Source organism: Oryctolagus cuniculus, chromosome X (assembly GCF_964237555.1).
Source record: "Oryctolagus cuniculus chromosome X, mOryCun1.1, whole genome shotgun sequence".
NCBI lineage: Eukaryota > Metazoa > Chordata > Mammalia > Lagomorpha > Leporidae > Oryctolagus > Oryctolagus cuniculus.
Genome location: NC_091453.1, coordinates 50,519,012 through 50,546,765, shown reverse-complemented (window position 1 = coordinate 50,546,765; position 27,754 = coordinate 50,519,012). Strand labels below are relative to the sequence as shown.

The following is a 27,754-nucleotide window of genomic DNA, read 5'->3' as shown; positions in this document are numbered from 1 at the left end:
CACAAACATGCTTGGTATTGTAAGTTTTCAAAACACATTTGTTCTAGTCCCGGTTGGGGCGCCGGATTCTGTCCCGGTTGCCCCTCTTCCAGGCCAGCTCTCTGCTGTGGCCAGGGAGTGCAGTGGAGGATGGCCCAGGTGCTTGGGCCCTGCACCCCATGGGAGACCAGGAAAAGCACCTGGCTCCTGGCTCCTGCCATCGGATCAGCGCGGTGCGCCAGCTGCAGCATGCCGGCCGCGGCGGCCATTGGAGGGTGAACCAACGGCAAAGGAAGACCTTTCTCTCTGTCTCTCTCTCTCACTGTCCACTCTGCCTGTCAAAAAAAAATAAAAAAATAAAATAAAAAAAAATTAAAAAAAAACACATTTGTTAAATGCATTTTTGGGGGGGGGGGCAATCTGCTTTATAACCAGAATCCAAAACCGTAGCTCTGAGACAACAAAGGCTGTTTGAGCCCATTTTTATAACTAATTGGAGGACCCTGGGGTCTCTGAACCCGTCTGTTTGCCTGCAAAGTCACCGATTTGACCACGAGGAGCTTCAGGGCCCACTGGCCAAAGCGTAGGGCTGCAGTCAGAGCAAACAGTAATCGAAACCAAACACAAACTCTGGATCAGGTGCGTCAGGCTTGCTGCCGCAAGGGAGGACGTGTCCTTGGCAGCCTCTGGGGACGGAGGGGTGGCTCGGGCCTCTCACGGGGTTTTTAGGCTTACACTGGTGACTGGAAGGGAGAGGAAGGGAGCCAGGGCCAGCCCTGGGTCGGGTGCTGTCAAGAAGCAGGGTGATTTGGCGCCTGAACACTTGATAGTTGCTATCTAGGTTTTATTTTGAAGGTTTTGTTCAATAAAAATGTTAGTTTTCAGTAAGCACAAGGTCTAAACAAAAGGAAATCTTAAAATAATCTGATCTGGAGGCTGGTGCTGTGGTGCAGCAGGTTACAAGGTCACTTGTGATGCCAGCATCCCATATGGGCGCTGGTTCATGTCCCGGCTGCTCCACTTCCAATCCAGCTCCCTGCTAACATGCCTGGGAAAGCAGTGCAGGATGGCTGAAGTGCTTGGGCCCCTGCACCCACGTGGGAGACCCTGAAGAACCTCCGGGCTTCAGCCTGGCTCAGCCCCAGCTGCTGTGGCCACTTAAGAGAGGGAACCAGCAAATGGAAGATCTCTCCCTATCACTGTCTCTAACTCTGCCTTTCAAATAAATAAATAAAATCTTTCAAAAAAAATCTTCCAATTGACACCTATGGACAAAGCACAGGAGCTCTAATGACCGGGGTGTATGTGTGTGTGTGCATTTACATGTATGTGGCATGTGTGTGATGTGTGCCTGTGTGCATGTGCCATGTCTGGTGTATGTGTGCATGTGTATGTGGGTGCATTGTCTGTGGTCTCTGTGTGTGCCCTGTGTGTATCTGTGGTGTATGCATGCATGTCTGTATGTGTGTGTGTGTGTGTGTGTACACAAACACTAGTTTTATTTAAATGTCTCTGAATACATTGGACTGAGAAGGAAGCACACTTCAGCACTCCTGCCACCCCCTAACTAGAACCGCAGGGTTTCTGGTTCTGGAGGTCGGGCGGGCAGCACCCCTGTGCTCCACTGAAACTGAAACCCAAGGCAAAATCTGAGCGAGCAGAGGAGGATGATTCTGGAAACACTCTGTCAAACCATTTCCGGGGCCAAGGATGTGCAGAGCGTGAACAAAAGATTTAGAGGCTTCCCAGCCCAGGCCAGGGGCCACGCACAGAGACAGGAAGTCTGGCAACACATGAGGACGAGGCCTGAGCTGTTTTCCATTTTCAGGATGTAACCTGGCTTCAATCACTGCCCAGAAACGTCCCCAAGCTGGAAGACAGACTTGACGGTGCATTAACAAGACTAAACTCTCGCTTCGTTCTGCTCAAGGCCAGACGGCTTCCCAGCTGACTGGTGCCCGAGCATCTGCGACTAAGCCACAGCGTCAGCCCGACCCCAGTGTTTACTTTCCTGTGACGTGGAACCTGCTGCCCTTAAATGCATTTTTTAATTTAGTCCCTTTTCTTTCTTCTGAAACTCTCTCCTCAATAATCCATCAACTGCTTCCTTTTTAATCTTTTTTTTTTACTTATTTATTTTCATTTTTATTTGGAAGGCACACATACAGAGACAGAGAAACAGACTGAGAGAGATTTTCCATTTGCTGGTTCACTCTCCAAGTGCTCACAACAGTCAGAGCTGGGCCAGACTGAAGTCAGGAGTCTGGAATTCCTTTCAGGTCTCCCACATGGGTGGTAGGGTGCCATTGTCTGCTGCCCCCCAGGATGCGCATTAGCAGGAAATTGGACGGGAAGAGGAGAACCCAGGACTTGAACCAGTCAATTTGATATGGGATGTGGGTATCTCAAGTGGTGACTTAAACCACTGTGCCAAACGCCCACCTCCATCAGCTGTTTTCTTAATTTCAGCTCTCCATTGTGAAATCTGTATCTCAAATCTTAGTCTCTCTCATAGTTCAGATCTACTTTTCTCTAGTTTGGGGGGGGGTACAATGAGCTCTCTGTTCAGTGAAGTCTGGTCAGTTCTGCCTCTGTGATATTCTTGACCAGCTGTCTCTTTCCACATCATCTCATTATTCTAGTCCAAACCATCATTACCTCTAAAACTGTTGTAATAATCTTCTGATTATTGTCACTTGCTCAATAATCTTAAATGGCTCCCTGCAAATAGGAACCAAATTCCTTAGCAGTTAAGGCCCTTCATAATCTATAAATTAATCCCCTTTTGTTTCCTTTACCTGTACAGTAGTTCCTTCTTACCTGCAGGGGACAAGTTTCAAGACCTCCAGTGGATACCTAAAAATGCAAATAGTACTGAGCCCTATATCTGCTATGTTTTTACTGTACATACATATCCATGATAAAGTATAACTTATAAATTAAGTACAATAAAAGATGAATAACAACAAATAACAAAATAGTTATAAAAATATACAGCAATAAAAGTTATGCGAATGTAGTCTCTCTCTCTCTCTCTCTCACTCTTCTTGTGGTGGTGTGAAACGATAAAGGAAGCTCTTTATACCTTCTCTGTGGCGTATTCAGATTGCCAGCAAGAGGGCTGCATAGCGGGTAAAGCTGCCACCTGCAGTGCCGGCATCCCATATGGACACTGGTTCAAGTCCCGGCTGCTCCACTTCCGATCCAGCTCTCTGCTATGGCCTGGAAAAGCAGTAGAAGATGGCCCAAGTGCTTGGGCCCCTGCACCCATGTGGGAGATCCGAAAGAAGCTCCTGGCTCCTGGCTTTGGATTGGCCCAGCTCCGACCCTTGTGGTCACTTGGGGAGTGAACCAGCGAATGAAAGGCCTCTCTCTCTCTGCCTCTCTGTAACTCTACCTTTCAAATAAATAAATAAATCTTTATTTTCATAAAAACAACCTGCCATCAAGACTGTGCTTTAAATAAAAATTAATTTGTGTATTTTTTTAAAGATTTATTTAATTGAAAGGCAGAGCAACAGAGAGAGGCCAGAGACAAAAAAATCTTCTATCCACTGGTTTACTCCCCAAATGGTCGCAATTGCCAGGGCTGGGCCAGGCTGAAGCCAGGACCCAGAAACTCCATCTGGGTTTCCTACATGGGTGGCAGGGGCCCAAGGACTTGGGGTATCTTTTGCTGCTTACCCTGGCACATTAGCTGAGAGCTGGATGGGAACAGAGTAGCTGGGTTGCAAAGCAGTACATATGGGATATGGGATGCCAGCAACACAGTGGTAGCTTAACCCGCTGTGCCAAAACGCTGGCCCCTACTCTTGTGCTTTGAGATCATTATGAGTAAAATAATGGTTGCTTGAGCACAAGACTTGTGATAGTGCAGCAGTCGATTTGATAACTGAGATGGCTACCAAATGTGTAATGGGCAGGTAATGAATACAGTGTGGACATGCTGGACAAGGAAGTGATTCATGTTCCACGTAGGATAGAATGGGACAGCACGAGATTGCTTCTTACTACCCAGATTTGCATGCAAATAAAACTTATGAGTTATTTCTGGAATTTTCCATGTAATATTTTTGGACCATGGTTGACTGTGAGTAACTGAAACTGAAGAAAGCAAAATCATGGATAAAGGAGGGGGGACTATTGTATACTATGTTTGTCTACAGTCGAGGTTTCTTAACCATGATTTATATGCTTTGCTCCCTCAGGACTTTTTTCCATGTTTCTCCATTGCGAATTACTTCTTTCTTACTCTTTGAATTTCCCTTCTCAAAGTCTATCTCCTAATGGTAGTCTTAGCCTCCTAAGGAAATTCCCTTGTCTTGCCTTTCCTCTGAGACTTCCTAACACTTTTGTTTATCCTGAGGTGCTTCTGTCCTACTTTATATTCTTATTATTTGTGTACTTGTCTTAGCCCCTCATTAAACTGCCACTTCCTTGAGGACAAGGACAATATCTTTATTTGCTCAGGTACCTAGCATAGTGCCAAGTACAGAGTAGGCACTCATTACATGAAAGGAATAATAGTAGAGATTCAATAAATACCTGTCAATAAATTTCCTCAGTCCTTGATGCTATGCATAATTGGGAATTAATAGTGATGGGCATCTATGAGTACCCTTTGATTATCATAACTGAATATGATTATATTACTCAAAAGCACATCACTATTATTTTCTGTAGCTCTACTTCTTTCTTTTTGGGGAGAGAAACAGTTTTTCTTTATTTTGCCATAAAATGACATATTGAACCATGGATCAGAAGTTAATTTGGTTGAATCCGAGGAGCTGAGGAATAGATTTATTTGAAATTGTATTAGATTAGGTTACTGATTAGTTCACTCACTTGGCAACATTGCTTTGAGATGACAATACTAAGGATAGGTAATTTCTTTTTTTTTTTTTTTTTTTTTTTTTTTTTTTTTTTGACAGGCAGAGTAGACAGTGAGAGAGAGAGACAGGGAGAAAGGTCTTCCTTTACTGTTGGTTCACCCTCCAGTGGTCGCCGCGGCTGGCACGCTGCGGCCAGCGCACTGTGCTGATCCGAAGGCAGGACCGGGTGCTTCTCCTGGTCTCCCTTACGGGTGCAGGGCCCAAGGACTTGGGCCATCCACCACTGCACTCCCTGGCCACAGCAGAGAGCTGGCCTGGAAGAGGGGTAACCGGGACAGAATCCGGCGCCCTGACCAGGACTAGAACCCCGTGTGCCAGCGCTGCAGGCAGAGGATTAGCCTATTGAGCCGCGGCACTGGCTGGTTTGTTTTCTAAGTTATATAAAGACAAAACTTTAAGTGGCCAGTATCCATAGAGGTATCACCAGTACTTTGCATGAGACAAAAGTAAAGAATATAGTTTCATAGACACTGACTCAGCCTTTGAGGGAAGTTATAGTACCTCACTTTCATAAATTATTTTTGAGGATTTTTAAGGGTTTAGTTTCAAGTCATGAGCTTGAATAGACTTAAATGTTGAGGAAATGAACTTGGGTTCTAAATGTAGAAGCAATTATCACATATTGATATAGTGGGATTTTGCTGTGAGGTATAATAAAACCTTAATGTTAGTTGACAGATGGATAATGGATTGTTTAATGTAGTCTGTGTATGTTAGTGATAATACACAACTAAGTACTCTTTCTCTCAGTACAGAAATCCCACCCTTAGCTTGCAACAGCAGTGTAGGTACATGGGTGTCATTAGTGCTGCTGTAGGTTGGTAGAACTAAAGCACAACCTCAAACCACAGAACGGCTGTAAGACTTTTAAGTCATAAGTATGAGACTATTTGTAGAATATTTATATGACCTAAAATGAAAACAACTGTGTTTCATGCGTTAGGTATATTGTTTCTATTTACTATGTAAAGTTCCAAAACTCATGCTCTTCCATTATAGAACTAAAAAATTAGCTTGTGGTTAGCAGATGTAAACTGCTGTTGTTCACTAGATGGCACTGTGGCCTCTGATTGTGCTATACCAGCTTCTCATTGATTTTGAAGTTATTCTGTAATGCTTATACAGGTATAGCCTTTCCCACAAATGCAGCTGGGCAAATATAAAGGTTCTAAAGAAAATATGAAACGAAGGTCAATTGTGGGTTATTTGATACAGCTGTAGGTAACAATACCTTAATTGAGGCACCAAGTTAAGTCAACAAATATTTATTGGATGCCTAATCTGTGCCTGGTATTATAGAATAAGTGATTTTTAAAAAGATTTTATTTATTTATTTGAAAGGTAGTGTTACAGACAGTGAGAGGTAGAGACAGAGAGAAAGGTCTTCCTTCTGTTGGTTCACTCCCCAGATGGCCGCAATGGTGCTGATCCGAAGCCAGGAGCCAGGTGCTTCTTCCTGGTCTCCCACGCGGGTGCAGGGGCCCAAGCACCTGGGCCATCCTCCACTGCTTTCCCAGGCCATAGCAGAGAGCTGGATTCGAAGAGGGGCAGCCAGGACTAGAACTGGTGCCCATATGGGATGCCAGCGCTGCAGGCGGAAGATTAACCTACTGCGCCATGGCGCCAGCCCCGACATGATCCATTCTAAGGATGAGATTAAAATATTGAAGCAGACATGAGATGACATGTATGGAATCATTAAAAAATTAATGAAAGACAATGTATGATCAAGTTTCAAATTGTGTGGTGTTCATAATATGATTTTAGAACAGGAATATGAAGATGAGGGCTTTCTTATGATTTTTGATTAAATGTATATATGATCTGAAGCAGAAAAGAATAATTGATATATTGGGAGACAGAATGAGCTCTGAATGGACCTTAACAGGCTGAAATGGTGAACCTGTTCTAATAAGATGAAGACAAACAGAGAGCAACAAAATCTGTGTTATAAGGGATACCCAAAGTCAACCGTACAAGAAAAGAATAAATGAAATTTGGCTTTAACAGCAACACATGTGTAATACTTGGACCTTTTGGTTGACTGTGACACACTCAGCATGAACCAATAACACTAAGAAAGTTCACTCAAATTAGGTTGAATCAATAGGAATACAATTGGCCCACTCTGTATCTGCAGGTACCAATCTGTGGATGCAACTAACCACAACTGAAAATATTTGAGAGTTCAGCACTGTGGCGTAGTAGGCTAAGCCTCTGCCTGTGGCTCCAGCATCCCATTTAGGCACTGATTCTATTCTCGGCTGCTCTTCTTCCAATCCAGCTCCCTGCTTATGGCCAGGAAAGCAGAGTGGAAGGTGGCCCAAGTGCTTGGGCCCCTGCATCCATATGGGAGACCCAGAAGAAGCTCCTGGCTTCAGATCGGCCACTGAGGCCATTTGGGGAATGAACCAGCAGGTGGAAGACTTTTCTCTCTGTCTCTCCCTCTCTCTGTAACTCCATCTCTCAAAGAAATAAATAAAATCTTTCAAAAATTATAAAAAAAGAAAATATTGGAAACAAAAATTGCATCTGTACTGAACGTGTAAAGAATTTTCATTATTCTTTAAACAATACAGTATAACAACTATTTATGCAGCATTTACATTTAATTAGGTATTATAAGTAATGTAGAGATGATGTAAAATATATAGGATGATTGCATAGGCTATATGCAAATACCAAGCCATTTCAAACAAGGGATTTGAGCATCTGCAGATTTTGGTATTTTGCGGGGAATCCTGAAAGCAATATCACAAAGATACCAAGTGATGACTGTATAATGTATTGTACAGAGGGAGAAAAGTAGCAATCACCCTCTAGTCTGCTCTTGTTAGAGAATATCTGAAGTATTGTGTTGGATTGAGGGCCAACACTTTTGAAGGGCAATATTAACAAACACTAAAGTGCCAAGAGGAAAACGCTCAAGAATGATGAGAGCACTGAATGCCATCCTGTTTGAAGAATAATAAAGGAAATATGGAGGCTAAACTTGAAAATGAAGATTTAGGAGGAACAGGAGGGCTTCCCTCTAATATCTGAATGACTGCCAGAGTAAAGGAATTAAATTTATTCCATGTGTGTTTCCACCTACAAGGAGTGAGATTTGGGGTCATAATAAGGAAACTATTTCTAATGACTGGACCTAAATGTCCAAACACATGACAAAAGCCAGCATCTGGGAACTCAGTCCAGGTCTCCCATGTGGTTGGCAGAGAGGTGTACTTGACCCATCGTCTGCTGGCACCAAAGGTGTGCATTAGTAAGAATGCTGGAATCAGAAGCAGAGTCAGGATTCAAACCCAAGCACTGGAATCACACATTTTCAAGCAGCATCTTTTTCCTTTTTTAAAATATTTATTTATTTATTTGAAAGGCAAAATTAGAGAGACAGAGACAGATATCCTCCATCTGCTGGTTTACTCCACAAATGGCCACAATGACGGGCTGGACCAGGCCGAAGTCAGGGGCCAGAAGCTTCATCCAGGTCTCCCACATGGGTGGCAGGGCCCCAGCACTTGGGCCATCTTGGCCATCTTCTGCTGCCTTCTCAGGCACATTAGTAGGGAGCTGGATCGAAAGTGGAGCAGCCAGTACATGAACTGGCGCCCATATGGGATGCCAGCGTCACAAGTGACAGTTCAACCTGTTACACCAGAACACTGGCTCCTCCAAGCAGCTTATGAACTGCTTTGCCAAATGACTGCCTCCATTTGCCTATTATTTAATTGGGTTGTTTGCTTTATAGTTGTTTCATGGTATTAATTATTTATATCATCTGGATACTAACCCCCTTGTCAATCTGTGATTTGAAAGTTTTCATCCAGTCTGAATTATCTTTTCTTTCTTCATAGTGTTTTCTGAAATGAATAAGTTTTTGCATTTTTATTTATTTATTTTTTATTTACTTTATTTATTTGAAGGACAGAGTTACAGAGAGAGGTAGAGACAGAGAGAGGAGTCTTCCATCCGCTGGCTCACTCCCCACATGGCCGCAACAGCCAGAGCTGCGCTGATCCGAAGCCAGAGGCAGGAGCTTCTTCCAGGTGTCCCATGTGGGTGCAGGGGCCCAAGGACTTGGGCCATCTTCTACTGCTATCCCAGGCCATAGCAGAGAGCTGGATCAGAAGTGGAGCAGCCAGGACACGAACCAGTGCCTATATGGGATGCCTGTGCCACAGGCAGAGGCTTAGTCTACTATGCCACAGCACCGGCCCCTGTGATTTCAGCTCTTATGTTTAGGTCTTTGATCTATATTGAGTTTATTTTTATACTTGATGCAAGATAAGGGTCCAAATTCACTCTTTTGTATGTGGATTTTGTTTCCCCCACCACCATTTGTTGAGAAGATTTCTTTTTCCATTGAATGGTTTGGGCACCCTTGTTGGAAATTATTCCACCATATATAAGGTCACTTCAAAAAGTTCAATGGAAAATAGAATTAAAAGATACACTTATTTGTTTTTATTTGAGTGGCAGAGATTGACAGACAGAGAGACCTACCATCTGTTGGTTCACTCCCAAAATACCTACCCAGGTCTGCTGTTTCCCAAATACTTGAGCCATCACCTGCTGCCTCCCAGGGTCTTTAATGGCAGGAAGCTGAATTCAGGAGCCAGAGGTAGATACTGGACTGAGGAACTCTGTTATGGGACATAGTTGTCCTAACCTGCATCATAACTGCTAAGCCAAATGCCCAGCACCCAGTAAGTTTACTTTGACACAAAAATTTTTGAAATTCATGCATGTGAGGAATCTTCAATAAGTTCATGGCAAATGCATATTATGAAAAAACTATGCATAGGTTTGAATTTTTTGCACAAAAATAAACTTATTTTTTAATTTCACTTAGCACAAATGCTTTGAAGTACCCTAGTATGTGAGGGTTTATTTCTGAATTCTTTTGTATATCACATTAGTCTATATGTCTGTCCTTATCCCAGTATTGTACTGTTTGATTACTATAGCTTTGTAGCTAAGTTTCGAAATCAGGAAGTGTCAATCCTTCTATTTAGCTGTTTTTCAGGATTTTCTTTACAATTCATGTTCCCTTGAAATTCCATGTGAATTTTCAGATAGATTTTTCTATTTATGCAAAAATGCACTTTCATTTTTACATAGGGATTGCATTGAATTGGTAGATTGCTTTGAGTGCCTTAAATTCGTTTCCATAGCATTTATCTTTTAATGTGGTAAAAACACGTTGTCTTAGTTTCTTCTTAACTTTCAAGGTTTTTTTTTTCCATTTTTTTCTTGTTCAGTGTGACATTTTTGGCTGTGTGTATTTACTCTTGAGCTTCTTGTTGTTAGTGTTCGCTTCTTCTATTTTTTTTTTTTTTTGACAGGCAGAGTGGACAGTGAGAGAGAGAGAGAGAGAAAGGGCTTCCTTTTGCCGTTGGTTCACCCTCCAATGGCTGCTACAGCCGGCACGCTGCGGCCAGCGCACCGCGCTGATCCAATGGCAGGAGCCAGGTGCTTCTTCTGGTCTCCCATGGGGTGCAGGGCCCAAGTACTTGGGCCATCCTCCACTGCACTCCCTGGCCACAGTAGAGAGCTGGCCTGGAAGAGGGGCAACCAGGACAGAATCCGGTGCCCCGACCAGGACTAGAACCTGGTGTGCCGGCGCCGCTAGGTAGAGGATTAGCCTATTGAGCCGCGGTGCCAGCAGTGTTCGCTTCTGAAATGAATTACTTTTATTTCTAATATTTTCATGAGATCTAGTATCTCATTGCTGAGTTTTCTGATTCTGATTTATGTTTCTCTTTCCTATTTTTATCATTTTCTTAATATCTTTTACCTCATTTTAGAGTAGTTGGTTAGAGTTTTGACCTGTTTTGTGAGCACATTTTTCTGGCAGGTTTTTATTTTCTATGGGAGTGTTTTCTGCTGCTTGGGTTTTTTTCCCCCTACTTTTTGAATTATTTACATTAATGATTTAATGTTTCTCATTTTAATGTAAAATTAGTTTTTCTTAACTTTTATAATGAGGTGGAGTTTTGCAAAATGTCACTCACTTCACAGAGCTTCCTTTTTCTCTTTTTTTTTGGGGGGGGGAGCATATTTTTGGTTTGGTCCAGTCTGATTTGGTAGAGTTTGAAAATACAACAGCTTTCCTTCTGAGATTTCTTGGCTCTGTTCCTCCTTGTCTTTTGATGCAGACCCACACTATCCAATATAATAGCAACTAGCCACATGTAGCTATGTATTTTTAAACTTAAATTAATTCACATTATTGTTGTAAAACTTTATTTCTTCAGTTGCATTAGCCACATTTCAAGTGCTAAATTAAATAGTCATAAGTGTCTAGTGGCTACTGTATTGAATAGCACAGATATAGGGTATTTCTGCCATCATAGAGCTCTATTGGGCAACACTGGTATATATCTTTTCTCTTTCATCTTTGTTGTCTCTGTCCTATTCAATTTTGATTGTACTCTCAGCAGTTTCTTCTCAGTGTAGAGCCTGACTTAAAGGGGGACTTCAGTGGGTCAGGCTTGAAGGTTCAGTGGGTCTTGACTGTTCCAGCTACTTTGCTCTATCTTTGTTCTGAGACCCTTGCACTCATTTAATAATGGAAAAGGCAAATTCTTTGCCAGTTTCAACTGTTGTTCTCAGATTTCCCCATAATGCTCTTCAGTGCATTTCCATGAGCTGTTTGAGGGGTTCTACTTTTCTATATAGTCCATTAGACACTTTGCTTGCTCTTTTTCTCCATCCTGTACAAATGCTGGTATAATGCAGGTCTTGTAGCTATTAGTGCTTTGTCTCCACCCCCTTGTAAAAATAATGGATGGGGATACTTAGTCACTTAGTTTTTTTGTAAATATTGTCTGTGGGTTTTCAATTTTGCCATCTACATGCTCAGTTTGTTTTCATATGAGGTTTCAGAGAAATTGAAAAATATGTTGCCTTCACCACTATATTTCCAAAACTCATTCATACAGTTTATTTTTATATTAATTCATTTATACAACTACCTTACTTAAAGTCTCTCCATAATTTATAATAATTTACTTACAAATTCTGGGCTTTCTACATATTCAGTTATATCAACTTACAATTTTATTTTTTCCTTTTCAATATGCTTTTATTTATTTATTTTTTTTTTTTGACAGGCAGAGTGGACAGTGAGAGAGACAGAGAGAAAGGTCTTCCTTTGCCATTGGTTCACCCTCCAAAGGCCGCCGCGGCCGGCGCACTGCAGCCGGCGCACCGCGCTGATCCAATGGCAGGAGCCAGGTGCTTCTCCTGGTCTCCCATGGGGTGCAGGGCCCAAGTACTTGGGCCATCCTCCACTGTACTCCCTGGCCACAGCAAAGAGCTGGCCTGGAAGAGGGGCAACCAGGACAGAATCCGGCGCCCCGACGGGGACTAGAACCCAGTGTGCTGGCACTGCTAGGTAGAGGATTAGCCTAGTGAGCCACGGTGCCAGCCTCAGTATGCTTTTATATTTCTTGCCTTATTGTATTGACTAGCAAGTATCTTGTTGAATAAAAGTGTTCCTGTGCTAAAAGGGAAAGTTACTATAAATTACCATTAAGTATGATATTTCTTGTGGTTTTACAGATACTGTATTAGTTTTTTTAAGATTTACTTGTTTATTTAAAAGGCAGAGTTACAGAGAGAAAGAGAAACAGGGAGAGACCTTCCATCCACTGGTTCACTCCCCAAATGGCTGCAACACCCAGGACTGGGATAGGCTGAAGCCAGGAGCCAGAAGCCTCATCTGAGTCCCCCATGTGGGTTCAGGGGCTCAAGCACTTGGGTCATCTTCCACTGCTTTCTTAGGCTCATTAGCAGGGAGCTGGATCAGAAGTGGAGCAGCTAGGACTTGAACCAGTGCCCATAGGGATGCTGGCACTGCAGGCCATGGCTTTATCCCACTGTGCCACGTTGCCCACCCCTTGTATATTAGTTCTTATGGGGATGCTGTAACAGTCATAAGCTGGATGGCTTAAAACAACAGAGAAATTCATCCTCTTACAGTGCTGGTGGCTCGAAGTCCAAAATCAAGGTGTCAATAAGGTCATGATTTCCCTGAAGGCTGTAGTGAAGATTCTTTCATTGCCTCTTCCTAACTTCAGTTATTTACCATCAGTCCTTGACTTTCCTTGGCTTGTAGATTCTTCACTCCAATCTCTGCCTCTGTCTTCCCACGGTGTTCTTCATCCAAGTTCAAATTTCCCTCTTCCTTTTGATGTAAAGATTATTTATTTATTTGAAAGGCAAAGTGGCAGAGAGAAAGAAAGATTGTTTATCTGCTAGTTCACTCCACAGGGCTGGACCAGGCCAAAGCCAGAAGCCATGAACACTAGCAAAGTCTCCCACATGGGTGGCAGGGACTGAAGCACTTGAGGCATCATCTGCTGCATCTCAGGGTGCACATTAACAGGAATTTGGGTCAGAAGTGGAGGCAGGACAGGATTCCAGGAACTCTGATATTGGAGATGGGTATCTCAAGAGGTAGTTTAACCCACTGCATCACAGTGTCCTCCTCCAAATTGCCCTCTTCTCGTAAGGATACCAGTCATTGGATTAAGGCTTATCTTATCCAGTCTGGTCTCCTCATAATTTTATTATATACAATTACTCTATTTCAAAGTTGGGTCACATTTTGAGGTTCCATGGTGGGCATGAATTTTGGGGAGACAATATTCAACCCAGTGTAGATACTATGCATCAGAATAGGGGAGTTCTCTTCGATGGCTCATTTCCTAAAAGGTTTCTGTTTTGTTGAGATTATCATACCATTTTTCTCCTTTATGTAATTAGAATGTTGAATTAAATTGATGGATTTTTTTTTGTTCAAACCAACCTTGCATTTCTGGAGAAAGCAATCATAATGTTATTCTTTTCTTCTTTTACTTGATTTTGTTTTGGGTATTTGCATCTGTCTTTATGTGTGAACTTAGTCTCTAGTTTTTCTCTTTCATTTTGTCTGCTGGATTTTGATATGAAGGTTATGCTGACTTCATAAAATAAATTGAAGAGTATTCCTTTCTTTGTCTTATGTCTAGAAATGTTTGTAAAAATTTGAATTATTTCTCATCTAAAATGTGAAGCTATTTTGGGAGTGACATCAGCAAGATGATACAGTAGGAAGCTCTGGGTTCTTCTTCCCCAATAAATACATTAATTCAGCAACAATTTATGGACAGATTCCCTTTGTGACAAATTCTGAAACTGATCAGGTTCCTGCAACCTGTGCAAGTGTGAAACCAGATTCATCAAAGCTGGTTGGGGGATTCAAGAAAACCCTGTCACCAGAATCTCTACCCCCTGGCACAGTGTCATATAATCAAGAAGCAATCTTCTGGTTCCAGCTTCAGTAGTGGGAAAGAAAGAGTTGGTTCACACATGAAGGACCCCAGCTTTTCTCAGGGCCTTGACAAAGGACTAGCTTCTTTTTTAAAGATTTATTTGTGGGCCAGCATGGTGGCATAAAGTAGGTAACGGACTTGGATAGATATTTCTCCAAAGAAGATATACAAATGGCCAGCAGGTACATGAAAACATTATCAACCTAATTATCAGGAAAATGCAGATCAAAAGCGCAATGAGATATCACCACACAGGTGTCAAAATGGTTTTATCCAAAAAGCAAAACAAACATTGATGAAGTTGTAGAGAAATTGTAACCCTTGTGCTTTGAGTTTAATTATCAACTCACCTGGTAGCTACTGTTTGCAGAAGCCAGAAGCCCAGACAGAAGAGCACCAGCAAGGGGATCCACCTACAGGTGTCTCCTCACCCTTAGGAGTCAGATTTCAGACATGGTTCACTCATGGAACCAAAATGTGAAAATTTTAGAGTGTTTTAGTACTTATAGCCCCTGGGGCTTAGGGCATGCCTGGAGGCCACACACATGCAAAGATCAGTGAGTGTAGGCCTAGAGAAAGGGAAGTGATCTGTGGGCCACTGCCTTTATTGGATCCAGGATGTTATTGAAACCGGTTTCCTGGGGGAAATCTTTGGTGGGTTTAAAGCAAGCAGGCACTAGTTCCAGGAGGTTACCCTGTGACTGAGGGGTGGCTGCTTTAAGTTTACAAATGTCTGAATGGTATGTTTAAAGGAATTGAGGAGGCTCTCAAAGTAAGGTTTACTGAGATGCCTACCTGGTCTTTCAGGTGTACTTTCTTCATAATTTCTCTTCATTAAACTTTGTTAGCATGCTTACCACTAAAAATAAATAAAGGAATTAAGGTAAAGTGGGGAGCTTAGCCTTCTGGGAGGAAAAGATGCCTGTTAAGTTTTTATCTCTGACTACCAGCTGAATCTGGGTGGGCTATAGTATCGGAAGCTGTGTCAAGGATGACTGAGCCCTGCTTCTGGTGTGAGAAATTTAAGCTTCTGTTTTTAAAAAGGTTGCCAAAACAACATAAATTTATAAGCATTCACTGCACCTTGGACTTTATTGGTAGGAATGCAAACTGGTGAGGGGTTTATAGAAAATAATATGAAAGTTTATTTAAAAATTAGAACTAGAACTACCATATGATCTAGCAATCCATCTTTTGGGTATGTATCCACAAAATTGACATCAGGGTCTTAAAGAAATTTCTGTGCACCATGTGCATTGAAAGTACTAGTCACAATAGCCAAAATGTGGAAACAACCAGGATGTCCTCAGGCAGATGAATGGATAACAAAATATGCTCTACATAAGCAATGGAATATTTTTTAACCTTAGAAGAAAAGGAGATTCTGCTATATGTGAAAACATGGATGAAACTTAAGGATATTGTGCTGAGTGAAATGAGGCATTTACAGGAATGCAAATACTGCATGATTTCACTTCTATGTAGTATCTGAAATAGATTCATAGAATCAAAGAGGGAAATCATGGTTTTTCAGGAGATGGTGAGGAAGATACTAATCAATGAACATATCATTTCAGTTAAGCAACATAAATGCTGCATTACACATCTAAAAATTTGTTGAGGGTAGATCTCATGTTAAGTACTCTTACCACAATGAAATAAAATTCCTAAAGTAAGTAAAGGGAAGCTATCTAATATTTGAGTCTTCTTTGTGGGAAGATTTTAGACTATTGATTTAATTACATTGATAATTACAGGAGTAATTTGTTTTTCTTGTTATTTATTGTTTGGCAAATTATATATTTTTAAAGATTTATTTATTTATTTGAAAGTCAGAGTTACAGAGCGAGAGGGACACACACACACACACACAGAGAGAGAGGTCTTCCATCCGCTGGTTCACTCTCCAATTGTCTGCAACAGCTGAAACCAGGAGCTTCTCCGGGTCTCCCACATGGCTGCATGAGCCCAAAGGACTTGGGCCATCTTCTATTGCTTTCCCAGGCCATAGCAGAGAGCTGGATCGGAAGTGGAGCAGCCGGGGCTTGAACCGGCGCCCATATGGGATGCCAGCACTGCAGGCAGTGGCCTTACCCGCTAAGCCAAAGCACCAGCCTCAGTGAATTATATTTTCTAAGAATCCATTTATTTTATCTAAATTTTCAACATTATTGGTATAAAGTTATTCAAATACCCTCTTGGTATCCTTTATTTTCCTTCTCTCTTTTTTGTTTATTGTTTTCTGTTATCAGAGATTCATCCATCTTAGTTTTTTGAAAGAATACACTTTTGCCTTTGTGGGTTCTCTTTTTATATTTGCTTTGTATCTATTGTTAGAAAATATTGTTTTCTGGCCGGCGCCGCGGCTCACTAGGCTAATCCTCTGCCTTAAGGCGCTGGCACACCGGGTTCTAGTCCTGGTCGGGGCACTGGATTCTGTCCTGGTTGCCCCTCTTCCAGGCCAGCTCTCTGCTGTGGCCAGGGAGTGCAGTGGAGGATGGCCCAAGTACTTGGGCCCTGCACCCCATGGGAGACCAGGAGAAGTACCTGGCTCCTGCCATTGGATCAGCGCGGTGTGCCGGCTGCAGTGCGCCAGCCGCGGCGGCCATTGGAGGGTGAACCAATGGCAAAGGAAGACCTTTCTCTCTGTCCACTCTGCCTGTCAAAAAAAAAAAGAATATATTGTTTTCTTTATACATTCTTTGGGTTTATCTTGCAGTTCTTTTTATAATTTCTTGAGATGAATTCTTAGCTTTTGAATTTATAATCTTAAAATATATCATGTAATATATTTAATACATATTCTCTAATTACTACTTTAGCTCCAGCTCACACTATTTTAAGTAATTTTTATTTACATATAACACATATAGAAAAAAAAACAAAAATTGTGAGTGTAGAGCCTGATGAATTATCACAAAATGAACCAAACCACTTAATCACTTGGAAAGGAAGAATTATGGCATTACCAGCCTCTCTGAATATCCCTCATGCCTTGTCTCAAGTCTTTATATATAATGTGATGGATAATTTTATATGTCAGTTTGATTGAAGTGATGCCCAGGTAGCTGGTAGTACATTTCTGAGAGTATCTGTGAGGGTATTCCCAGAAGAGATCTGCTTTTGATTTAGTAGCGTGTATGAAGATTCACTTCCACCAATGTTGGTAGGCATCATTCAATCCATGGATAGCTTAGATACAGCAAAAAGATGGAGGAAGGACAAATTCACTCTCTCTCCTTAAGGTGGGACATCCTTCTCCTGCTCTCTGACATAGTATTCCTAGTTCTTGGGCCTTTGGACTCCTGGTAACTTAATTATACCAGCAGCTTTCCTGGTTCTCCAGCTTGCAGATAACATTTTGACAGAGCTAACCTACATAATCATGTGAGCCAATTCCCATAATAAATCTCTCCTTATATATATTTATGTAAATTTAATATATTAAATATATTTATCCTAATAGTTCTGTTTCTCTGGAGATTCCTGATGAATACACACAACATGCATTAGTCCACTTTTTGTTACTTTAACTAAAATACTTGAGAGGAGCTTCTTGGGAAAGAAAAAATTAATCTTAGCTTACAGTTGAGAGGTTACAGTGCAGATTGGGACGTTCCCATAGTCTGGTATCTGACCCAGGCTGGTTATGGCGGGTGAGGAGAAATGATCATGTGGTGAGCAAGGAAGCAGAGACTCAACAGCTAGAACTTGAACTCAAATAATCAACCCTCTAGTGAGAACCACCCTCCAGCAGGCAAGTCCTCAGTGACCTAAAGACCAGCCCCATCTAGCTGCCACAATTAGCTCAAGTCTCCACCCTTAATCTACCAACTATTAACATTAAAAATCAGAATTTAAACATCTTGCATGAGTTTTTTTGGGAGACAATTCCTAATCAAACGGCAGCAGTATTTTTGTTATACAATTCAAAACATTTTCTAATTTTCCTTTGTGTTTGTTTTTCTTTGGTCCATTAATTATGTAAAAATATTATTTCTGAATTTTGAAACACATGGGGATTTTCTTGGCATCTTTTTTAGTAATTACTTTCTAGCCTAATTGTATTGTAATTGATTTCAGACTTTGAAATAGGTTGGCATTTGCTTTATGGCTAGGTATGTGACCAATTTTGTAAATATTATTGTGGACTCTTGAAAGAGATGTGTTTTCTGCAGTCTGGAGACACTATATGTATGTATATGTACATGCTCTTGTATGAATTTATATTGCTTTGAGTCTTCTGTATCCAAACTCTTTATTTTGGATGCTTACTATATCAGTTACTGAGATGAAGTATTAAAATGTCCCATTGTGATTGTGCAATTTATCTATTTCTCTATTTAATTTAGTCATTTTTGCTTAATATATTTGAGGCTGGACTATTTATAGATACAAAATCAGCATTATGATATATTTCTGTTTGTTGAACTTTTTATTGGTTTGAAGTGGTAATCTTTACTCCTACTATTACATTTTGCCTTAAAGTTGCTTTTTACTGATATTAATATATCAACACTAGCTTTCTTTTTGTTAATATTTTTCTGGTATATCTTCTTTAATCTCTTTGCTTTCAACATTTCTGTGCCTATGTTTTAGATGTGCCACTTGTAAATAGCATGTAGTTACATGTTCTTAATACAGTCTGATTGTTCTTATTTTTTAACTGGAATATTTAGGTTTTTTTACACATTCAATATGATATTGATACATTAGAGTTTAAATCTACATGTTACTCATCATTTCTGTCCTGTTTCTTTTTCTTTCCTTTATTGACTTATTTAAGAACAATTTTTTTTAAAGAATAAACTTTACTTTTTAAAATGTATTTGAGAGGCAGAGAGAGTGCATTTCAATCCATTGGATTTTCACACCCCAGATCCCAGCAATGGCAGAAACTGGACCTAGCCAAAGCCAGGCTCTAGGAACTCAATCCAAGTCCCCCATATGGGTGGCAGGAACTGTCACTTGAGCTGGAGTCAGGAGGTAGAGTTCGATATCAAAGTCAGGCACTCAGATATGGGACACAGGTGTCTTAACTGATGCATTAACTGCTAGGCTAACTGCCTGCACCAGCTTTAGTTTTTAGAACAATTTTAGATTTACAGAAACATTGAGTGGGAAGAGTTCCCATGTACTCCCCCACATACTAGTATCATACAAGATAGTTTAAATCCCCTGGGGCTACTCATCCCTTCTTCTCTTCTTCCCACTGATCTTTTTTTTTTAAGACTTATTTATTTGAAAGTCAGAGTTAGAGAGAGAGAGAGAGAGAGAGAGAATCTTCCATCCACTGGTTCACTCGCCAAATGATCACAATGGCTAGGGCTGGGTGAGGTGGAAGCCAGGAGCCAGGAGCTTCATCCAGGTTTCCCACATAGGTGGTAGGGACCCAAGCACTTGGGCCATCCTCTGCTGCTTTCCCAGGCCATTAGCAGGGAGCTGGATCAGAAGTGGAGCAGCTGGAGACTCAAGCTGGTGCCCATATGGAATGCAGGCATCACAGGCAATGGCTTTACCCACTATGCCACAATGCCGCCCCCTGCTACTGATCTTTTTTTTCATCTCCATGGTTTTGCCTGTTCTTAGAATATCACATAATTGGACTCATATAGTATGTAGCATTTGCAGATTGATTTCTTTGACTTAGCAATAAGTGTTTAAGGTTCCTTTCTGTCTTTTCATGGCTTCATAGCACATTTCTTTTTGATGCTGAATGATATTCCATTATCTGAATATATCATAGTTTATCTATTCACTTATTGGAGAACATCTTGGGTACTTCCACATTTTGACAATTATGAATAAAATTTCTATAATCTTCATGTAGGTTTGTGCATAACAGTAAGAACTCAACTTAGTTGACTAAATATCAAGGAGTGTATGGTAAGAGCATGTTTAGTTTTGCAGGAAACTGCCAAGCTATCTTTGTAAGTAGCTATACCATTTTCATCCCTACTAGCAGTGAATGAGTTCCTGTTGCTCCGTATCTCACCAGCATTAGATGTTGTCAGTGTTTTGAATTTTAGCCATTCTAATAGGTGTGCATTGATATTTCCTTGTATTTTAGTTTGTGCAACCTTAATGACATCTTTTTATATGCTTATTTGCCACTTCTGTGTCTTATTGGGTGAACTGTCTCTTCAGATTCTTCAGATTATTTGCTCACTTTAATGATTGTTTCCTTATTGTTGAGTTTGGGTTTTTTTTTTTTTTTTTTTTTTTTTTTTTACAGGCAGAGTGGACAGTGAGAGAGAGAGACAGAGAGAAAGGTCTTCCTTTGCCATTGGTTCACCCTCCAATGGCCGGCGCGACTGGCGCGCTGCGGCTGGCGCACCGCGCTGATCCGATGGCAGGAGCCAGGTACTTCTCCTGGTCTCCCATGGGGTGCAGGGCCCAAGGACTTGGGCCATCCACCACTGCACTCCCTGGCCACAGCAGGGAGCTGGTCTGGAAGAGGGGCAACCGGGACAGAATCCGGCGCCCTGACCGGGACTAGAACCTGGTGTGCCGGCGCCTTAAGGTGGAGGATTAGCCTAGTGAGCCTCGGCGCCGGCCTATTGTTGAGCTTTAAGACTCTTTGTATATTTTGGATACCAGTTCTTTATCATATAAGATGCTTTTCAAATATTTTTTTTTCAATGTGTGACTTCTCTTTTATTCTCTTAATGGCGTCTTTCACAGAACAATTTTTAATTTTAATGAAGTCCAATGTATCATTTTTTTAAATTTCATGGATCATGTTTCTAGTGCTGTTTCTAAAAAGTCATTGCCAAACTCAAGGTTACCTAGATTTTCTGCTATGTTGTTTTCTAAGAGTGTGATCATTTTTGGTTTTACATTTAGGTTATAATCAATTTTCAGTTAATTTCTATAAAAAGCTTATGGTCTGTTTCTAGATCCTTTTTTGCTTTGTTTTGTTTTTGCATGTTGATGTTGGTTTGTTCTGCACCCTATGTTGAAAAGAATATTCTCAACTTTTTTATATTTCAGGTTCCCTCTTGTACTAATGTGAAAATTACATTCTTTTAGTGTCTGTCCTAGAAAGTATGAAATCCTTTCTTGACTTTTCTCCTTGTTTGTAATCTCTCTGTGCTACTCTTTGGCTTATTTATTCTGTTTTATTTTTCATTTCATTAACTTTTTCTTAATCTACTGTTAAACCTGTCCATTATGCTTCCATTTGAGTTATTGTATGTTTCATCTCAAGAAATTCCTTTTTTTAAATCAGCAAGTTTGCATGTTATTGTCTGTTTCCTATAGACTAATCAATGTTCAATTTTTAAAAAAGATTAATTTATTTTTAGTTGGGGGGGGGGGAAGGTCTTTTCCATCACTGGTTCACTCCCCAAATGGCTGGGCCAGGCTGAAGCCAGAGCCAGGAGCCTCATCTGGGTCTTCCACATGGGTGGCAGGGGCCCAAATACTTGAGCCATCTTCCACTGCTTTCCCAGGCTATTAACAGGGAGTTGTATCAGAAGTGGAGCAGCTGGGACAGGAACCAGCACCTATATGGGATACCACATTGCAAGCTGTGGCTTTACCAGCCCCGGTATCCAATTATTTAACAACTGGTATGTCATGGGCAATAATTAATTATGATAGATACTAGCTGGAAACACCACTGTAACTGTACCAGTATGTACCATTGAGTATCAACCTACCTATATATATTTTTGAGAATATTTTTTATTTCTTTAACCTTTGAAAGTACAGGTGTTTTATAATGGTTCTGATAATTCCAGTGTCTGCATCTTGAGGATTTGTTCTGCTATCTGTTGTTTCTGCTGATTCTCATTTATAGTGCCTTGTTTCATAGTGTGCTTGGTTATTTTTTAATGTGTACAACTCATGATTCTTGAAAAATTATTTATGGAAATAGTTTGAAACTTAAGGTGAAGGTGCCTTCCTCCAGAAAGGATTTACATTGTTTCTGCAGATGTTTGAGAACAATGTAAAGTAAACTCACGAATTTTTGTCTTTTGGTCTCCCTTATACTGTAATTTGGGGCTGTGCACACGTGAGTCTGCTTGTGTCATACCTCAGGGATTGTTTCTGCCCACCTGTTGTGCTGCCTTCTGTGCAGTACCAAGATAACTTTATTACGGTCCCCTGGGGATGTGGATGGGAGCCAGTTTACTTCTGATTTGGCCTTATTCTGAGTGTGATCCCTTGGGAGTTAATGGGGGTTTCTCTGACCTAGTGAGATCCATCAAAACTAAAGTTAACGTTTGCTTATTTTTGCAAATGCCGCCAGATAAAAGTGGCTTTACTTCTCTACTTACCTCTGTTGGGACCTCACTTTTCCTTAGATTTTGGCTGAGTAATTCCTTTACAATCTTGTCAGTTTCTCTTTCATTCTTTTCTGAAGGAAAAAAAACCCTACAATTCTTAATACCTTTTCCCGTATTTTTGGTAGATTTGAGCAGGAGGTTTGGTCTGACATATTTAACCCTACTCTGGAAGCAGAGCTCAGTGTTTCTTTAGCATTCTAAGAGAGCAGTTCTTTTCAGATTTTTCTGAGAATTCAATCTACATTGGGAGTATCCCTCAGCCACTGTGACTGTCTTAATGATGTTAGTTTAATATGCTAAGGACTTCCTTATAGCCTTCATAAAACCCGTGTTTCTCTTTTCAGGCCAGAGAGGCAGTGACACAAGCTGAACAAGAAGATCCTGAAAACATTTTCACTCAACTTTGTGTATTCAAGATTGCGATTTTGGAGGGCGACTCTAACAGAGGTATAAATGTTATGTGTTACTGTTAATGCAAAGAAGAAATAATCCTCAAAAATAAATAATCCACAATACAATAAAATGACGCACTGTTTTAAGAGAATGAAATTGAATGTATGTTCTATATATAGATACAAAAGTGCAAAAAGAAACTGAAAGATTACATGAAATACAAGATGTGGCACACTAATTGGGGGAGAGTCTTGTCACCGGGTATTTTTTGTACTTTCTGTTAAAAAAGTTTGAAGATCTGGAGAGGGAGAGATTATACTAAAAATCCTTATCAGTTAAGAATTGTTTTTGGGGTATCTTCTTACTCTTCACTTATATGGAAGGTGATAAGTGAAAGATTTGACCTTGAAATGGAGTTCTGTTCACTGAGTGAACAGTGTCAGCATTGCACATGTGACCCATTAGTACCTTTCCATATGGAAAGTGTCCTTTCCATAAAGTTAAGAAAACTCACATGTATTTTAGATTAGATATAGATATGCTTATGCTCAGATATTAATCCCTTCAGCCCTCAGGGTAGCTGAGCAAATTATAAAGTAGTTTGCGCTCCATACTGGCTGCTATTTGTGAAAGAAGCTGGTAAGCTTCAATTAAAATGTCCAGACAAAATTAATACTAATCCAATTAAGCAGCTATTTATGAACACCTACTATGTGCAAGGGACCCTGTTACCTACTCCTTAAGGAAAAAATGATAATTTGTTCTGCACTGAACAAGAAATGTTTCAGAATGGCAAAGTATACCTGTACCATAATTAAGAAGTAGTCAGTTGGAATCAGCGCTGTATCAACGTTAATACTGCTGTCATGTCCATCACTGGTGTTTTTATTAGAGATTTCTGGGAATCAATTTTATTTGATACAGCATGTTAAAGGATCAAAGAACTTGAAACTTTTTACCAGCAGAAATGATAAGAAAATAGATTCCCCAGCAAATCTTTTAACCATAATATTCAAATAAAATTATTTTTAAAATACAGAACCAACTCAGTCTTTCTATTTCTTATCCAGGTATCTGTGACAATTTTTAATCATTGTTTATTGAAGATAAATGTAACAATATTTACCCTTGTTAATATGTGGATCTATGAGGGTTATGTGTGTTAATAATTCTATATGAGTTTTGAAAACTGCATACAGACATGCAACCACCATCACATCCGGACGTAGGACAAAAATTGTCTCCGGCGCCTTTGTTGTCACTCCTCCCCACCATTTTCAGCCCTGGGAATCACTGTTCTCTTTCCTGTCTCTATAGTTTTGTCTTTTCTAGAATCATAAATTAAATCATTACAGCATGAGGCTTTTTGAACCTGGTGCCTTTCACCTAGCATAAAGCATTTTAAACTCACCTATACGATTGTGTATATCCACAGCTTGTTCTTTCTTATTGCTGAATAGTATTCATAATGTGGAAATACTACAATTTTTTCTTTTTAATCCATTCACCAGTTGAAGGATATTTGGATAGCTTCCAGTTTGGGCAGTCATGAATAAAGATGCTATAAACATCTCTTTACAAATTTTGTGTGATAATATGATTTCATTTCTGTAGGGTCAGTGTCTAGGAGTAGACATGTGGGATTGTACAATAAGTATATGTTTAACTTTATTAGAAACTGCCAAACTGTTTTTGTGAAGTTGCTATGCAATTTTACATTTGACCAGCTATATATGAGAGTTCCAGTTGACGCACATGCTCACTTTAAAAAATATAGTCATTCTGATTGTTATGTAGTGGTATATTGCTGTGGCTTTAATTTGTATTTCCATAATGCATAGTATCCAGCAATCATATATCTTCTTTGGTGGAGTGTTTGAACAAATTTTTTGCCCAGTTTTCTATGGGGGTACTTTATTTTATTATTATTGAGTTTTCAGAGTTCTTTATACATTCTAGATACAAGTTCTCTTTTAAAAATTTATTTAGAGGGTGGGGAGTGGGCAATTGGCAAAGTAGTTAAATTGTGACTTGGAACCCCTGCTTTCCTTATAGGAGTGCTTTGTTTGATTCCCAGCTGCTCCACTCCTTTCTTTTTTTAAGATTTATTTATCTATTTGAAAGGCAGAGCTACAGAGAGAGAAGGAAAGACAGAGATAGAGATGTTTCATCTGGCAGTCTACTCCCCAAATGACTGCAATGACCGTGGCTGGGCCAGGCTGAAGCCAGGAGCCGGGAGCTTCCTCTGGGTCTCTCACGTGGGTGCAGGGGCCCAAGGACTTGGGCCATCCTTTGATGCCCTCTCGGGCGTCTAGATTGGAAGTGGAGCAGCCAGGACCCAGACTGGTGCCCATGTGGAATGCTGGCACTGCAGGCCATGGCTTAACCCACTGTGCTATAGCTCTGGCCCCTGCTCTACTTTTTTTTTTTTTTAAAGATTTATTTATCTATTTGAAAGGCAAAGTTAGGAGAGAGAAAGAGAGAGAGAGAGAGAGAGAGAGAGAGAGAGATCTTCCATCAACTGGTTCACTCCCCAAATGGCCACAATGGCCAGAACCAGGCCGGTCTGAAGCCAGGTGCCAGGAGCTTCATCCGGGTCTCCCACGTGGGTGGCAGGGGCCAAAGCACTTGGGTCATCTTCCACTGCTTTTCCAGATGCATTAGCGGGAGCTGGATGGGAACTGGAGCAGCCCAGACACAGTGCCACCTCTCCCCCTTTCTGATATAGCTTCCCACTGTTGAATGTCCTGGGATAATGGCTCAAATACTTGAGTCCATGCCACACTTGTGGGAGACCTGGATGCAGTTTGAGGCACCTGGCTGACCCAGCTCTGGCTGCTGTGGGTATTTGGGGAGTGATCCAATGAATGAAAGATCTCTCTAGATCTCTCTCTTTCTCTCTCCCCCCCCCCCATGCCTTTCAAATAAATAATAAGAAATCTACTCAGCAGTTTTTAAGAATACAATACAGTGTTGTTAAGTGTAGTCATCTTTTTTTATTTTTTTTTATTTATTTGATAGGTAGAGTTATAGACAGTGAGAGAGAGAAAGACAGAGAGAAAAGTCCTCCTTCCATTGGTTCACTCCCCAAATGGTCGCCACGGCCGGCGCTGCGCCAATCTGAAGCCAGGAGCCAGGTGCTTCTTCCTGGTCTCCCATGGGGGTGCAGGGGCCCAAACACTTGGACCATCCTCTACTGCCCTCCCGGGCCATAGCAGAGCGCTGTACTGGAAGAGGGGCAACTGGGACTAGAACCGGCATTCACATGGGATGTGGTGCCACAGGTGGAGGATTAACCAAGTGAGCCACGGCACCAGCCCCAAGTGCAGTTATCTTGATGTACAATAGATCTCTGGGATTTATTACTCCCATCTAATTGAAATTTTGTATCCTTTGACCATCATCTCTACAACTCCCTCTCCCTACTTCCTAGTAACCACCATTCTATTTGCTTCTTTGAGTTGAGCTTTTTAGGTTCCATATTTAGGTGAGATGATGCTGTATTTGTCTTTCTGCACCTGTCTTATTTCACATATAATGTTCTCCAGGTTCACTGATGTTTTCACAAATGACAGAATGGTCTTCTTTTTAAAGGCTGAATAGTATTCCATTATGTATTTATACACCACGTTTTCTTTATTCATTCATCTATTGATGGACACTGAAGTTGATTCCATCTTTTAGCTATTGTGAATTTTGTTGCAATGAATATGGCAATGTAGATATATCTGACATATTGATTTTATTTCCTTTGATTTTATATCCAGCAGAGTTATAGTTGTATCATATGGTAGCTCTATTTTTAATTTTTTGTGAACTTCCAGACTGTTCTCCATAAGAGCTGTACTAATTTGCATTCCAACCTATGCTGTGCAACGGTTCCGTTTCTCTACGTCCTCACCAACACTCGTTACCTTTTGTCTGTTAGATAATAACCATCAGAACAGAATAATGATCATAATAGGCATAAGGTGATATCAATTGTGATTTTGATTTGCATTTCCCTGATAGTGATGTTGAGAAGTTTTTCATATACCTTTTGCCCCTTTGTCCATCTTTTTTTGAGAAATGTCTGTTTAGGCCCTTTGTTCATTTTTAAATCAGGTTATTTGCTTCCTATATATCAAATTGTTTGAGGGGCCAGTGCTGTGGCACAGCGGTTTAAAGCCCTGGCCTGAAGCGCCAGCATCCATTATGGGCACCAATTCTAGTCCTGGCTGCTCCTCTTCCAATCCAGCTCTATACTATGGCCTGGGAAAGCAGTAGAAGATGGCCCAAGTCCTTAGGCCCCTGCACACATGTGGGAGACACGAAAGAAGCTCCTGGTCCCTGGCTTCAGATAGGCGCAGCTCTGGCCATTGCAGCCATCTGGGGAGTGAATCAGCAGATGGAAGACCTCTCTCTCTGTCTCTACCTCTTTCTGTAACTCTGTCTTTAAATAAATAAATAAATAAATAAATAAATAAATAAATTGTTTGAACTCCTTATATAATATGGCTATTAACCCTTTATCAGATGTGTTGTTTACAAATATATTCTATTCCCTCCCTATTTAGTCTCCTACTCTGTTAACTGTTTCCTTTACTGTGTAGAAGAATTTCAGTTTGATATAATCCCACTTGTTCTAGGTTTGCTTTCATTGTCATGCTTTTGGGAACTTATCCAAAAAATTATTGCCTATGCCAATGTATTGAAGCGTTTCCCCTATGTTTTCTCCTAATAATTTTATAGTTTCAGGTTTTACATTTAGATCTTTTAGATCTTTGATGCATTTTAATATGTATAAGGTGAGTGGTTAAGATGCAATCTTCTGGGGTTGATCCTGTGTTGTAGGGGTTAAAGCTGCCTCCTGTAGTGTCAGCATCCCATATAGGTG

General features: G+C 40.7%; 1 protein-coding gene across 1 annotated transcript in view; it reads left to right on the top strand.

Moving 5' to 3' along the window:
• The window catches only part of TEX11 (testis expressed 11), a 295,189-nt gene that overhangs the window by 177,818 nt on the left and 89,617 nt on the right, over positions 1-27,754 (top strand). The window contains exon 16 of the mRNA XM_017349668.3: positions 22,830-22,932. Coding sequence (XP_017205157.3) covers positions 22,830-22,932 — 103 coding nt within the window. The remainder of the gene's footprint in view (positions 1-22,829; positions 22,933-27,754) is intronic.